General features: G+C 39.9%; 1 protein-coding gene across 1 annotated transcript; it reads right to left on the reverse strand.

Moving 5' to 3' along the window:
• Window positions 1-10,573: 10,573 nt before the first annotated feature.
• LOC119523401 (adenylyl cyclase-associated protein 2-like) lies at window positions 10,574-11,778 on the reverse strand. The gene is given in 2 exon segments (XM_037822165.1): window positions 10,574-11,436; window positions 11,439-11,778. Coding segments are annotated over 2 exon segments (1,203 nt in total).
• Window positions 11,779-12,941: the final 1,163 nt, after the last annotated feature.

Raw genomic sequence — 12,941 nt, forward strand, 5'->3', positions numbered from 1 at the left:
GCTTTCTTTTGGCTGTAGCTTGCATGAAATATTTTTTTCCATCCTTTCACTTTCAGTTTCTTTGTGTCCCTATGTCTAAGATGAGTCTCTTGTATGCAACATATTGATGGTTCATTTTTTTTGATCCATTCTGCGAATCTATATCTTTTAATTGGGGAGTTTAATCCATTTACATTCAACGTTATAACCGTGAAAGCATTTCTTGAATCGGCCATCTTATCCTTTGGTTTATGTTTGCCATATTTTTCCCCTCTCTCTATTAATATCCTTTATTGTACCCATACCGAATCTCTTTAGTACTGAACCTTTCTCCAAGTCTCTCTGTCCTTTCTTTGTTTCTCTGTCTGTAGGGCTCCCTTTACTATCTCCAGTAGGGCAGGTCTCTTGTTAGCAAATTCTCTCAGCATTTGTTTGTCTGTGAAAAATTTAAGCTCTCCCTCAAATTTGAAGGAGAGCTTTGCTGGATAAAGTATTCTTGGCTGGAAATTTTTCTCACTCAGAATTTTAAATATATCGTGCCACTGCCTTCTCGCCTCCATGGTGGCTGCTGAGTAGTCACTACTTAGTCTTATGCTGTTTCCTTTGTATGTGGTGAATTGTTTTTCTCTTGCTGCTTTCAGAACTTGCTCCTTCTCTTCTGTGTTTGACAGTGTGATCAGTATATGTCTTGGAGTGTGTTTATTTGGATTTATTCTATTTGGAGTTCGCTGAGCATTTATGATTTGTGTATTTATGTTGTTTAGAAGATTTGGGAAGTTTTCCCCAACAATTTCTTTGAATACTCTTCCTAGACCTTTACCCTTTTCTTCCCCTTCTGGGACACCAATGAGTCTTATATTTGGACGTTTCATATTATCTATCATATCCCTGAGGTCCATTTCGATTTTTTCAATTTTTTTCCCCATTCTTTCTTTTATGCTTTCATTTTCCATTCTGTCATCTTCCAGGTCACTGATTCGTTGTTCAGCTTCCTCTAGTCTTGTACTATGAGTATCCAGAATCTTTTTAATTTGGTCAACAGTTTCTTTAATTTCCATAAGATCATCCATTTTTTATTTAGTCTTGCAATGTCTTCTTTATGCTCTTCTAGAGTCTTCTTGATTTCCTTTATATCCCGTACTATGGTCTCATTGTTCATCTTTAGTTCTTTGAGTAGCTGCTCTAGGTGCTGTGTCTCTTCTGGTCTTTTGATTTGGGTGCTTGGGCTTGGGTTATCCATATCATCTGGTTTTTTCATATGCTTTATAATTTTCTGTTGTTTTTGGCCTCGTGGCATTTGCTGAACTTGATAGGGTTCTTTTAGGGTTTGTAGACCTATTGAAGTCCTTATCTCTAATTTGTCAGATGTACAGCTTTGTGGAGTACACTTTCTCTAACTAACCAGCAGGTGGCGTCCACGAGCCACCTGTTCTCCACAAGCCAGTTCTCCCCTGCTTAGCCTTTTTGGTGAGTGGGGGAGTGAGTCTTGTGGGGCCCAATTGGTGTACCAAGCTTGCGTGTGTAGTTGGTGTTGCCTGCCCTGTATGTGGGGTGTGTTTCTGGGCAGTCGGGGAGGGGGGGGTGGCCCTAACAATCAAATCTCCCTGATGATCCTAGAGTTTTAAAGCTGCTGCAATAGTCTAATCCTTCAGTTCAGTCCTGCCACAGTTTGTCTTTGCCACTGACCCACAAGTCCTTGGTATTGGCGTATGGCTCCTGAGACTTGCAAGTGGGCCCCTCTTCCAGGCCGTGCACCCCGGGTCCTCTGTTGAGGGATGACTGTGCTATGTCACAGGTGAGTGCCGTCCCCCCAGGGCAGTTCTGGGCTGCTGGGCTGTGTAGGGAGTCTCCCAGTCTGCTCAAATGATGGCTGAATGGGGCTTTGTTAATTCACACTGCTCCACCTTCCCAACTCTGGGACAATCAGCTGAGGTTGCAGGGAAGGCTAATGTCCACGCCCAGTTTTGTGGTGTGTGCCTGTTATTTGAAGCACTTCTGTCACACTGGGTTGTCTGGGGCAGCTCTGGGCTATGGGGCTGGCGATGGGCAGGAGTGTTTCCTGTCCACCAGGATGGTGGCTGTGAGCAGACACCCCCCTTTTCTTGGGAAGTTGTGGTGTTTAGTGAATTTTCTCAGCCACTGAATTATTGCCTTTTGTCTCAGAGCTCTCTTAGTTCTGCTCTTGACTTGATGTGCCCAAATTGAAAGTCTTTGAAGCTTTCTGTATTGGGCTTCTTAGAGTAATTGTTTTAGAAAAAGAAAAAAGGATTAAAAAAAAAAAAAAAAAAAGCGCCCTCCTCAGAGATCTAATGGGTTATTGAAATGCTAAGAGACAAAGCAACCAGGGCCATTAAGGAAAGGTCCACAGGGCAGAGAAATCAGCTTTTCTTCGGGATTTGCATATGCGCCTTAGGGCCTGAGGTCCGCCCTTCCCCTTTCTGTGTCCACCAGAACTCCAAAAATCCTCTGCTTTTATTTTGGAGTTTTTCGTGTTGTTTTTTTTTTTCTATGCCTGTCTCCTCTCTGCTGGGCTGGCTGCTCTCAGATTCTCTGGTGTCTTGTCTCAGTCTATCTATGGTTGGAGTCTGGATCAGTAGAATGAGTTTCCGATAAGAGTAGCCACTGCAGTTCTCCCTTCTCTTTCCCGGAGCTGACAGCCCCTCCTCCCACGGAACTGAGCCTGGCAGGGAGGGGTGCGGGTCCCCTGGCCGCAAAAACTTACAGATTTCGCTGATCTCAGCAGTTCGACATTTTCATGAGTGTTGTATGAAGTATGCCCAAAGACAGATTGCTCTGTGGTGTCCAGTCCACGCAGTTCCTGGCTTTCTACCTACTTTCCTGGAGGAGTAACTCTGTTGGGAGGTTTTTGATGACTGATTCAGTCTCTTTACTTGCAATTGGTTTGTTGCAGTTTTCTATTTCTTCTAGAGTAGGTTGTTCACATGTTTCTAGGAAATTGTCCATTTCATCTAATTTTCTTAATTTGTTGGTATACAGTTGTTCATAGTATCTTCTTATGATCCTTTTTTATTTCTGTAGGGTCAGTAGTAGTGTCCCCTCTATCATTTCTGATTTTGTTTATTTGCATCTTCTTTCTTTTTTCTTTGTCAGTCTAGCTAGGTATTTGATTGATCTCGAAGAATGTACTTTTAGTTTTATTGATTCTGTCTTTTGCTTTTTGTTCTCAATTTCATGTGGTCTAACCTGTTGAATGATCCATGAGCACTTGAGAAAAACTATATCCTGCTGTTTTTGGGTACAACCTTCTGTATATGTCTGTTAGGTCTAGTTTATATATCATATTATTTAAGTTCTCTGTTTCCTTATTGATCCTCTGTCTAGATGTTGTATCTATTGATGAGAGTAGTTGTTCCAGTTTGCTAAAGTTGCCATTATGCAAAATACCAGAAATGGATTGGCTTTTATAAAGGGGATATATTAGGTTACAAATAACCTAAGTTCTAAGGTCATAAAAGTGTCCAAACTAAGGCATCAACAAGAGGATATCTTCACTGAAGAAAGGCCAATGGCATCCAGAACACCTCTGTTAGCTGGGAAGGCACATGGCTAGTGTCTTCTCATCCTTTGCTCCTGGGTTGCATTTCAAACTTGCTTTCTGCAAAATGTCTCTGGGCCTCTGTCTCTCTTAGCTTCTCTCAGCTCTCTGCTTGATTCTCCTGGGGTGTTTCTCTCTAAGCACCTGGGAGTCCTCGCTTAGCTTCTCCAGGGCAAACTGTGAGTGTCATCTCTTCACTTAGCATCTCAAAACATCTTTCTGCCTGCATCTCCCAGCATCTCCAAGTGTCTGGGTCTGTGTCAGCTCTTAGCTTCTCCTGGGGGCAAACTCTAGATTACATATCTTAGCTTCTCTCCAAAATGTCTCTCTCAGCTGCTCTGAGCTCCTTCTCTCCATGAGCTCTCTTAACGGACTCCAGTGATCTAATTGTGACCTTCCCTGAATTGGCAGAGTCACATCTTCATGGAACTATTCAATCAAAAGTTCCCACCCTAATCAAAAGATCAATAAGTCCTCCCCCACAAGATTGCATTAAAAACATGACTTTTCTGGGGTCCATAACAGTTTCAAACTGGCACAGTATTGTACTGAAATCTCCACCTATCATTGTATGGTATTATATATTCCTTCCTTCAGTTTGCCAGTGTTTGCCTCATGTATTTTGGGGTACCCTGTTAGATGCATAAATATTTATGATTGTTATGACGTCTTAGTGGATTGCCCCTTTTATTAATATATAATGTCCTTCTTTGTATCCTATAGCAGTTTTGTATTTAAAGTCTGTTTTTTCCTGATATTTGTATAGCTACCCCAGCTCTTTTTTGTTCACTGCATGTAATATCTTTTTCCAACTTTTCACTTTCAACCTATTTGTGTCTTTGGGTCTAAGGTGAGTCTCTTGCCAATATTATATAGTTTGATCATGCTTTTGTATCCATTCCGCCAATCTGTGTTTTTTGATTAGGGAGTTCAATCCATTAACATTCAATGTTATTTCTGCAAAGGTGAACTTTCCTGACCTGCCCAGAAATGACTCTGTTCTGTAAACCTTTCCCCCAGCAGAGGGAATGTACTTTTTCAACCTCCTCCAGGCAGTTTTGATACAATGACCACTGGAGTCCCTTTGCTGGGCAGGCTAGAACTGTGATTCAGGGCTGGAGCCTAGCAGTTCAGACTTGCCAATCAGAAGCCACATTTGTGACTCAACCATGTCTGCCACCCCACCGCACCCTGTTCCCAGAAAGACAGACCTTCACTCCCCGCTCTCTGCCAGTGGAGCCAGCCATGGACCGAAACTGAGGCAAGCCTCGAGGGTGGGGAATGGGCACCAGTCACTGCTGTGGGAGCAATTGTCTGACAGTTTCTGCTGCAATTTCACAGTCTCTCTCTTTTTTTTTTTTAAATTAAGTTTTATTGTAATATATTTACATACCATACAATCATCCACGGTATACAATCAACTGTTCACAGTACGGTCATATAGTTATGCATTCATCACCACAATCTATTTCTGAACATTTTCCTTACATCAGAAAGAATCAGAATAAGAATAAAAAATAAAAGTAAAAAAAGAACACCCAAACCATCCCCCCCATCCTACCCTATTTGTCATTTAGTTTTTGTCCCCATTTTTCTACTCATCCATCCATACACTAGATAAAGGGAGTGTGATCCACAAGGTTTTCACAATCACACAGTCACCCCTTGTAATCTGCATTATATAATCATCTTCAGGAGTCCAGACTACTGGGTTGGAGTTTGGTAGTTTCAGGTATTTACCTCTAGCTATTCCAATACATTAAAACCTAAGAGGTGTTATCTATATAGTGCATAAGAATGTCCATCAGAGCAACCTCTTGACTCCATTTGAACTCTCTCAGCCACTGAAAGTATTTTGTCTCATTTTGCATCCCCCTTTTGGTCAAGAAGATATTCTCAATCCCACAATGCCAGGTCCAGATTCATCCCTGGGAGTGATATCCTGCATTGCCAGGGAGATTTACACCCCTGGGAGTCATGTCCCACGTAGGGGGGAGGGCAGTGAGTTCACCTGCTGAGGTGGCTCAGTTAGAGAGAGAGAGGGCCACATCTGAGCAACAAAGAGGTACCAGGGACAGACTCTTAGGCACAATTATATGCAAGTTCAGCCTCTCCTTTGCAGTAATGAGCTTCATAAGGGCAAGTCCCACGATAGAGGGCTCAGCGCATCAAACCACCAGTCCCAATGTTTGAGTTTCACAGTCTCTTAGTCCTGTTCTTTCCTGGGTGCTGTGCTGTGCTCCCTGGCCTCTAAAGCCCTAGGATCATTGATTCAATGTCTGCCTGGCCACCAGCTGTTTTCTGAGGAGAAATGTGCCCTTTCACCCCTGTGATACCATCTTTGTAGCCATCCCCTCCAGATGATCTGTTCCAGATGTTTTTGATGTTTTTACTTATTTCTTTAATAAATTGCCTGGTCTCACTCTTTGGAGTGCACATCCCTGAAGTGTGCACCTTTGTGTCTCTATTCATTTTAAAAACAAATTCTCTTTGCCATTTTAATATTTATCTTCATGGGATCACTTCTGGGCCAGCAAAACTTAGTAATCAATGATTGATGAGAAATTGTGCTTTAACCTCTTAAACCTAGAAGGTTTACACCCTTTCCTGGTGGCTTTATGTGTGTCTTGGGGAATTCATTTAAAATTTGGGCAATTTAGAAATCTGAGTCAGTTTTTTTTCTGTATTCATAGGCCTCACATTTGCACATACCCAAATAGCTTCTTCAGTCCTCTCTTATTTCTCCTGATTGTGTGTACAGCTTTTTTTTTAATCTTCATTTTATTGAGATATATTCACATACCATGCAGTCATACAAAACAAATCGTACTTTTGATTGTTCACAGTACCATTACATAGTTGTACATTCATCACCTAAATCAATCCCTGACACCTTCATTAGCACACACACAAAAATAACAAGAATAATAATTAGAGTGAAAAAGAGCAATTGCAGTAAAAAAGAACACTGGGTACCTTTGTCTGTTTCCTTCCTTCCCCTATTTTTCTACTCATCCATCCATAAACTAGACAAAGTGGAGTGTGGTCCTTATGGCTTTCCCAATCCCATTGTCACCCCTCATAAGCTACATTTTTATACAATTGTCTTCGAGATTCATGGGTTCTGGGTTGTAGTTTGATAGTTTCAGGTATCCACCACCAGCTACCCCAATTCTTTAGAACCTAAAAAGGGTTGTCTAAAGTGTGCGTAAGAGTGCCCACCAGAGTGACCTCTCGGCTCCTTTTGGAATCTCTCTGCTACTGAAGCTTATTTCATTTCCTTTCACATCCCCCTTTTGGTCAAGAAGATGTTCTCCGTCCCATATTCCACGTTGCCAGGGAGATTCACTCCCCTGGGTGTTGTGTACAGCTTTTTAAATGCCCATAGTTTCCTACACCATGAGGGGTAAGTAGGATCTTATCCAGGCCCATGCTGGGTATCTTATTCCACGGAGGTCCCTGTTAAATTTTTGTCTGACCTGATGGTATTTTGTTTTCTCCAATCCATACTGAGTCCTTTTGGTACCTATGATGTTGGCCTTACCTGATTGTTTGCCATTGAGTTTGCTATAGTTTTCTACAACTTCCATATTCATGACATTTTCTTGCTCTTTTTCAAATAAAGTTAGTCCCCTCTGTTGCCACTCCTCATGGCCTGGTACACTTTCTGTGCCAGACTTTAGGGGAGGGGTGGAAGTACTGCCATTCTTAAATGCCACAGACTCTCACTGTTTTTTACCAAGGTTCATCAGATTTTCTTGAATAAATGCTTCTCAATTTTTTTTGTATATTTTTCAGTCCATTTCCAAAATCGTTAAATGATTGTTTTCCACAATTTACAATTTCTTAAACCTGGGTGATTGTTTTTGACAGTAGTTCAGTTTTGTTGTTGCTTCTTTGGTAGTGGATTTACCAGGCTCCTCATTTAGCCATTCCAGAATTCCCATGTATGTGCCACTTATTTCCTTTTCTTATGTTATTTTCTCTGGGTAAGACATCTTTTATGTTGAATGGAGGTGATGATAATAGATGCCCTTGCCTTCTTCCTGAAATTATGAGTAAATCATTCAACCTTTCACCCTAAGTATGATGTTATCTGTAGGGTATTTGTGATGTCCTGTATTGGGTTGAAGAAGTTACCTTCTATTCTTATCGTACTGAATTTTGTCATGAGTGGATGTTGAACTTTGTGAAATGCTTTTTCTGCATGAATAGGTTAATATGAGGGATATCATGGATTTTTCTTTTTACAAATTTGTTTCAGTTTTCTAAAGCTGCTGGAATGCAATACACCAGAAATGGATTCACTTTTATAAAGGGGATTTATTAGATTACAAATATACAATTCTAAGGCCATAAAAGTGTCCAAACTAAGGCATCAACAAGAGGATATTGTACTGGTTTGAATGTGTTATGTCCCCCAAAGTGCCATTATCTTTGATGTAATCTTGTGTGGGCAGATGTTATCAGGGTGGATTAGATTGTAATTCTTTGAGTGTTTCCATGGAGATATGACCCACCCAACTGTGGCTGATGACTCTAATTGGATAGTTTCCATGGAGGTGTGGCCCCACCCATTCAGCATGGTCCTTGACTGGTTTACTGGAGACTCAGCCATTGAAAGCAGACTCTTGCTCTGGAGAAGCTAAGAGAGGACAAATGCCCCAAGAGCAACTGAGAGTGACATTTTGAGGAGGAGCTGTGGCCTAGAGAGGAATGTCCTAGGAGAAAGCCATTTTGAAACCAGAACTCTGGAGCAGATGCCAGCCACATGCTTTCCCAGTTAACAGAGGTTTTCCGGACACCATTGGCCATCCTCCAGGGAAGGTACCCAATTGTTGATAACTTACCTTGGACACTTTATAGCCTTAAGACTGTAACTTTCTAACCAAATAATCCCCCTTTTTAAAAGCCAATCCAGTTCTGGTGTTTTGCATTCTGGCAGCATTAGCAAACTAGAACAGATACCTTCACTGAAGAAAGAGTGATGCTGTCCAGAACACCTCTGTCAACTGGGAAGTCACATGGCTTGCATCTGTTGGTCCTTTGCTCCTGGGTCGCATTGCTTTCAGCTTCTGATTACAGTGGTTTTCTCTTTAAGCATCTGTGGGTTCTCATTTAGCTTCTCCAGGGAAAACTCTGGATTATATATAGCTTCTCTCCAAAATGTCTCTTTCAGCTTCTGCAAGCATTTGGGTCTGTGTTGGCTTTGAGTTCTCTCTCACTGAGCTCTCTTAAGGACTCCAACAAACTAATTAAGACCCACCTTGAATGGACGGGGTCACATCTCCATGGAAACAGACTAATCAAAAGATCCCACCCAGAACAGGTCTGGCTCCACAAGGCTGGATGAAAAGACAGTTTTTTATGGGGTACATAACAGATTCAAACCAGCCAATGATGGATTTATTTGCCAGTAATTTTTTGAGAATTTTTGGTGTATGTACATGTGTGTCATTGTTTGTACACTTATTATGTCTTTTCCTCATTTTGGTATTGGGGAAAACTGACCTTATAAAATGAGTTTGGAAGTGTTCTTTTTTCTCATGTTCTGTTCAGACTTAGAATTATTTCTTCCTTAAATGTTTGGAAGAAATTACAAGTGATGCCATCTGGGCCCAATGTTTTCTTTCTGGGAAGGTTTTTAAGTACAAGTTCAGTTTCTTTAATATATAATAGCTATTCATTATATATTTCTTTCTTTTTTTAACAATTAAAATTTTGCTTTATTTCAAAATAAGTTTACAGTTGAAAAATGGTATTTACTAAAGCCATAGCATTATTCATATGGACAAAACTTCTATAGGAAAACCTTGTTATATGTGCATTTGGAATTTTGGAAAGAATATGGATATAGAAGGTATTTAAAATAATCAGAAATGATGTATTCCAAAGGCTGTAATAGGCACAGTATAGATGCTTGTATTGGGTCTGCAAGCATTATGCACTAATTCATTACCTGTCTAAGAAGAGTTTTCGGCACTGTGAACTGAAAAGATACAAAGGAATAGCCTAGTTATTGTGCTGAAAAAGCAAATACTATCAAGACCACAAAATAAGAGCATCAAGTCAAACCAATGAATAATTCCTTAGGTTTTGGAAGAAGTAATACAGCTATGGCTTTTTCATGTTCATTTTTGAAACTGGTTAGCAAGTCTGGCAAGTGGAGAAGCACTTAGTGTATGACAGAACATTCAAGACATCTTTTACAGGGCATCTGATATTTAACAAGTTCAAAACTGAAAAACAAAATTGAGTGTGGTCTTAAGAGCAAAATTGTGAGGTATTACACAGATATCAAAGAAATAGCTTCCTTCCATCAGTCTTTTGGCATGAAAATCTTTACGAGTAAAAGTAAGTTTTTCAAGTGACATAGAAAAATTAAAGATCAGTAATTAACTTTTGATTTTCAGTTACTATAAAGAATACAGGTCTTCCATGGACCAAGAAACTAAGTTTGGCCCCTAATATGTAATTTTCTTATGTTTTAAAAAAAAAGTGGGTTGAATTCTGTATTCATGCTGACAGTGTAGTCATCTGATAAAGGTGAATGTGTGGTGAAAAATAAGAAAAAACCATACACTTTTCAGGGCACACTGTTACCACATCATACTGAAATTGTCTAAAAGGTAAAAATGTACATCTTAGATTCTCAAAGATTTTTTCTACTAGCAATTAAATGTAAGTGTGCAAGTGAATCATGCAGTATTTTTTACCTATCAGTTACTGTGTTAATGATATGAGGGGAATATAATTCTTTTTTTACCCCTTTTAAATCTGTACTGCTCACAAGCCCTTATGTGGAACTAAAATCACACACAAAGGCAAATCATGAAGAAATATTAAATACTTCAAAATGCCCACTGAAGCGTGCCAGAAATGATGCTGACTCTGTAGCACAGCATTACTGGAGATCCCAAACTAAAGCAGCAGGTGCTACTGCAATTTCTAGGTCTTCAATACTGCTTTTGAAAAATTTTTTGTTTTATTTGTTTAATATGGGGGATCCAGGAGGTCAGGAGATTCAGTCTCTAGAGATTAAGCCATAATTTTTGCAGGCTCGGTGACCAACTTAGATCCACCCCATGTTGTTTTGAACTGTTCAGGAATGGGAAATTCTCTATAATCACCAACCTGAGGGATAAGTATATTCATTTCAGATGATGTGGTGCTCACAATCTCACAGTCTAAGGCATCTTCACTGAGGTATATGTGGCATCCTTCTGTCTTATTAATGGAAATTGTTGGCACTCTCCCCATTACCTGAATTTGAATGTCCTTAGAATTGATCACTTCCACAATGCCCACCACATTGTCAAATACGAGGCCAAACTTCTTACAGTTGTTAATTGCAATGGAATTTATTTTTCCTTTCATCTGTAGAGTAGATTTGTTGCATTTGAAAATGTAAGCCACTTGTTTCAGTTCAGTGTCTGAGGTCGCAAGGTCATTCCTGTCCTCTTGGTACTCCACTCTCCATTTCTTTCCTTCCAACTCAAACACAGGAGCATATTTCTGTGGAGGATGGGATTTGGGAGAAGTGGAGCCTGGAGAGTGACTTTTGGTTGGAGATTGAGCTTGTCCTCCTTGAGCTCTCAGGCTGTGATTTTTGTGTGTCTTCTGATAGTCTCTGACATGCCATAGCCCTTTCGTAATTGCTTCTCCCTGGTTGAGCTGAGCAAATAAAGCTGAGTGTGAAGGAGAGGACTCCTCTTTTCTGCCTTCATTATCAAAAAGTGGAGGTGGTCCTGGAGGAGGCAGAGGAGTAGGGGGTGGAGGAAGACCAGGCCCAGGGGAGAGGACAGACAGTGCCAGTGCAGTGGATGCTACAGGACCTGTTTTGCTCCAAGTAAGGCCTGTGGTGTGGTGCTCCTTGATGCGTGCTTGAAGCTCAGGCCAATGTTCAAATAGGACTTCACCCAATCCACATGGTGTAAGTCACTGTGTTTGTAGTCCTTTAAGACCCTGTTCATGTAAAAGGTGGCAGCATCATTCATCTCCTTGACATAAGGAACAAGTTTGGGGGACACCACTATCCACCTGAGAGCAGGGATGCTTTCACTGACAGCCAAGAGATGATTAAACATTGAACTCTGCCAGTTTTTCTCTCTGAAAGTCTGGATTTCCTGAATCTTTTCAGATATTGGTTTCAGAAGTGCAGCCACATCATTTTCTTGAGGTTGTTGGTACTGAGAAGTCATCAGAAGGAAAGCCCGCTGGGCCTGGAAAGCGCTGTGCACCATTTCTGCCTAGGATCAGTGGCTTCTACTATTACTTGTGAGGGTGAGCTATATATTTCTTTTTGAGTGAACTTTGACCGTTTGTGGCTTTTAAGGAATCTTTACTGTTTCAACTATGTTTCACAATTTATATGCTTATGTTTTTCCTTTTAATTAGTGTAATGTCTGTAGTAATGTTATTTCCTTCATTCTTGATATTTGTAATTTGTGTATTCACTTTTTTTTCTTGGCTAGATAGGTTGGTAGTTTATCAGTTTTGTTGATTTTCTTCAAATAATCACTCTTTTTAGTTGATAGATGTTTCCTTTATCATTTTTCTGTTTTGAATTTCATTGATTTCTACTAGTTTATTTTTTCTTCTTTAAGCTTGCTTTAGGTTAATTTACTACTGTTTTTTTTTTTTAGTTTTCTAAGGGGGTAGCTTAGATCTTTGATTTGAGAACTTTTTCTTTTCTAATATGTTTATTTAATCATATATAAAAATTAATTCAAAGTGGATCACAGACCTAAATATAAAAACTATAACTATAAAATTCTTAGAAGAAAACATTTTCATGGACTTGTATTAGGCAATGGTTTCTTAGAATTTACCCCAAAAGCATAAGCAACTAAAGACAAAATAGATAAATGGAACTTCATCAAAGTTAAAAACTTTTGAGAATCCAAGGATATTATCATGATAGTAAAAGGCACTCTACAGGATGGGAGAATATATAGTGCAATTCACATATCTGGTAAGGTTTTACTATCCAGACTGTATAAACTCTCTTACAACTCAACAACAAAAAGACAAACAACCCAATTTAAAAATGGGCAAAGTACTTGCGTAGACATTTCTCCACAGAAGGTATTCAAATGGCCAATAAACACATGCAAAGAAGCTTTAACAACATTTTCCATTAGGGAAATGAGATACCACTGCATACCCAACAGAATGGCTACTATTAAAAAAAAAACAGAAAGGGCAGGATGTGAAGAAATAGGCACTTTAACACATTGGGGGAATGGAAAATGCCCCAACTGCTGTGGAAAACAATTTAGTGTTTCCTCAGAAAGTTAAATATAGGACTACCATATGAACTGGCAATCCCACTTCTAGGTATATACCCAATAGAATTGAAAGCAAGGACTCAAACAGATATTTGCATATTGATGTTCAAAGAGGT

The sequence above is a fragment of the Choloepus didactylus genome, chromosome X (assembly GCF_015220235.1).
Source record: "Choloepus didactylus isolate mChoDid1 chromosome X, mChoDid1.pri, whole genome shotgun sequence".
NCBI classification, from domain to species: domain Eukaryota; kingdom Metazoa; phylum Chordata; class Mammalia; order Pilosa; family Megalonychidae; genus Choloepus; species Choloepus didactylus.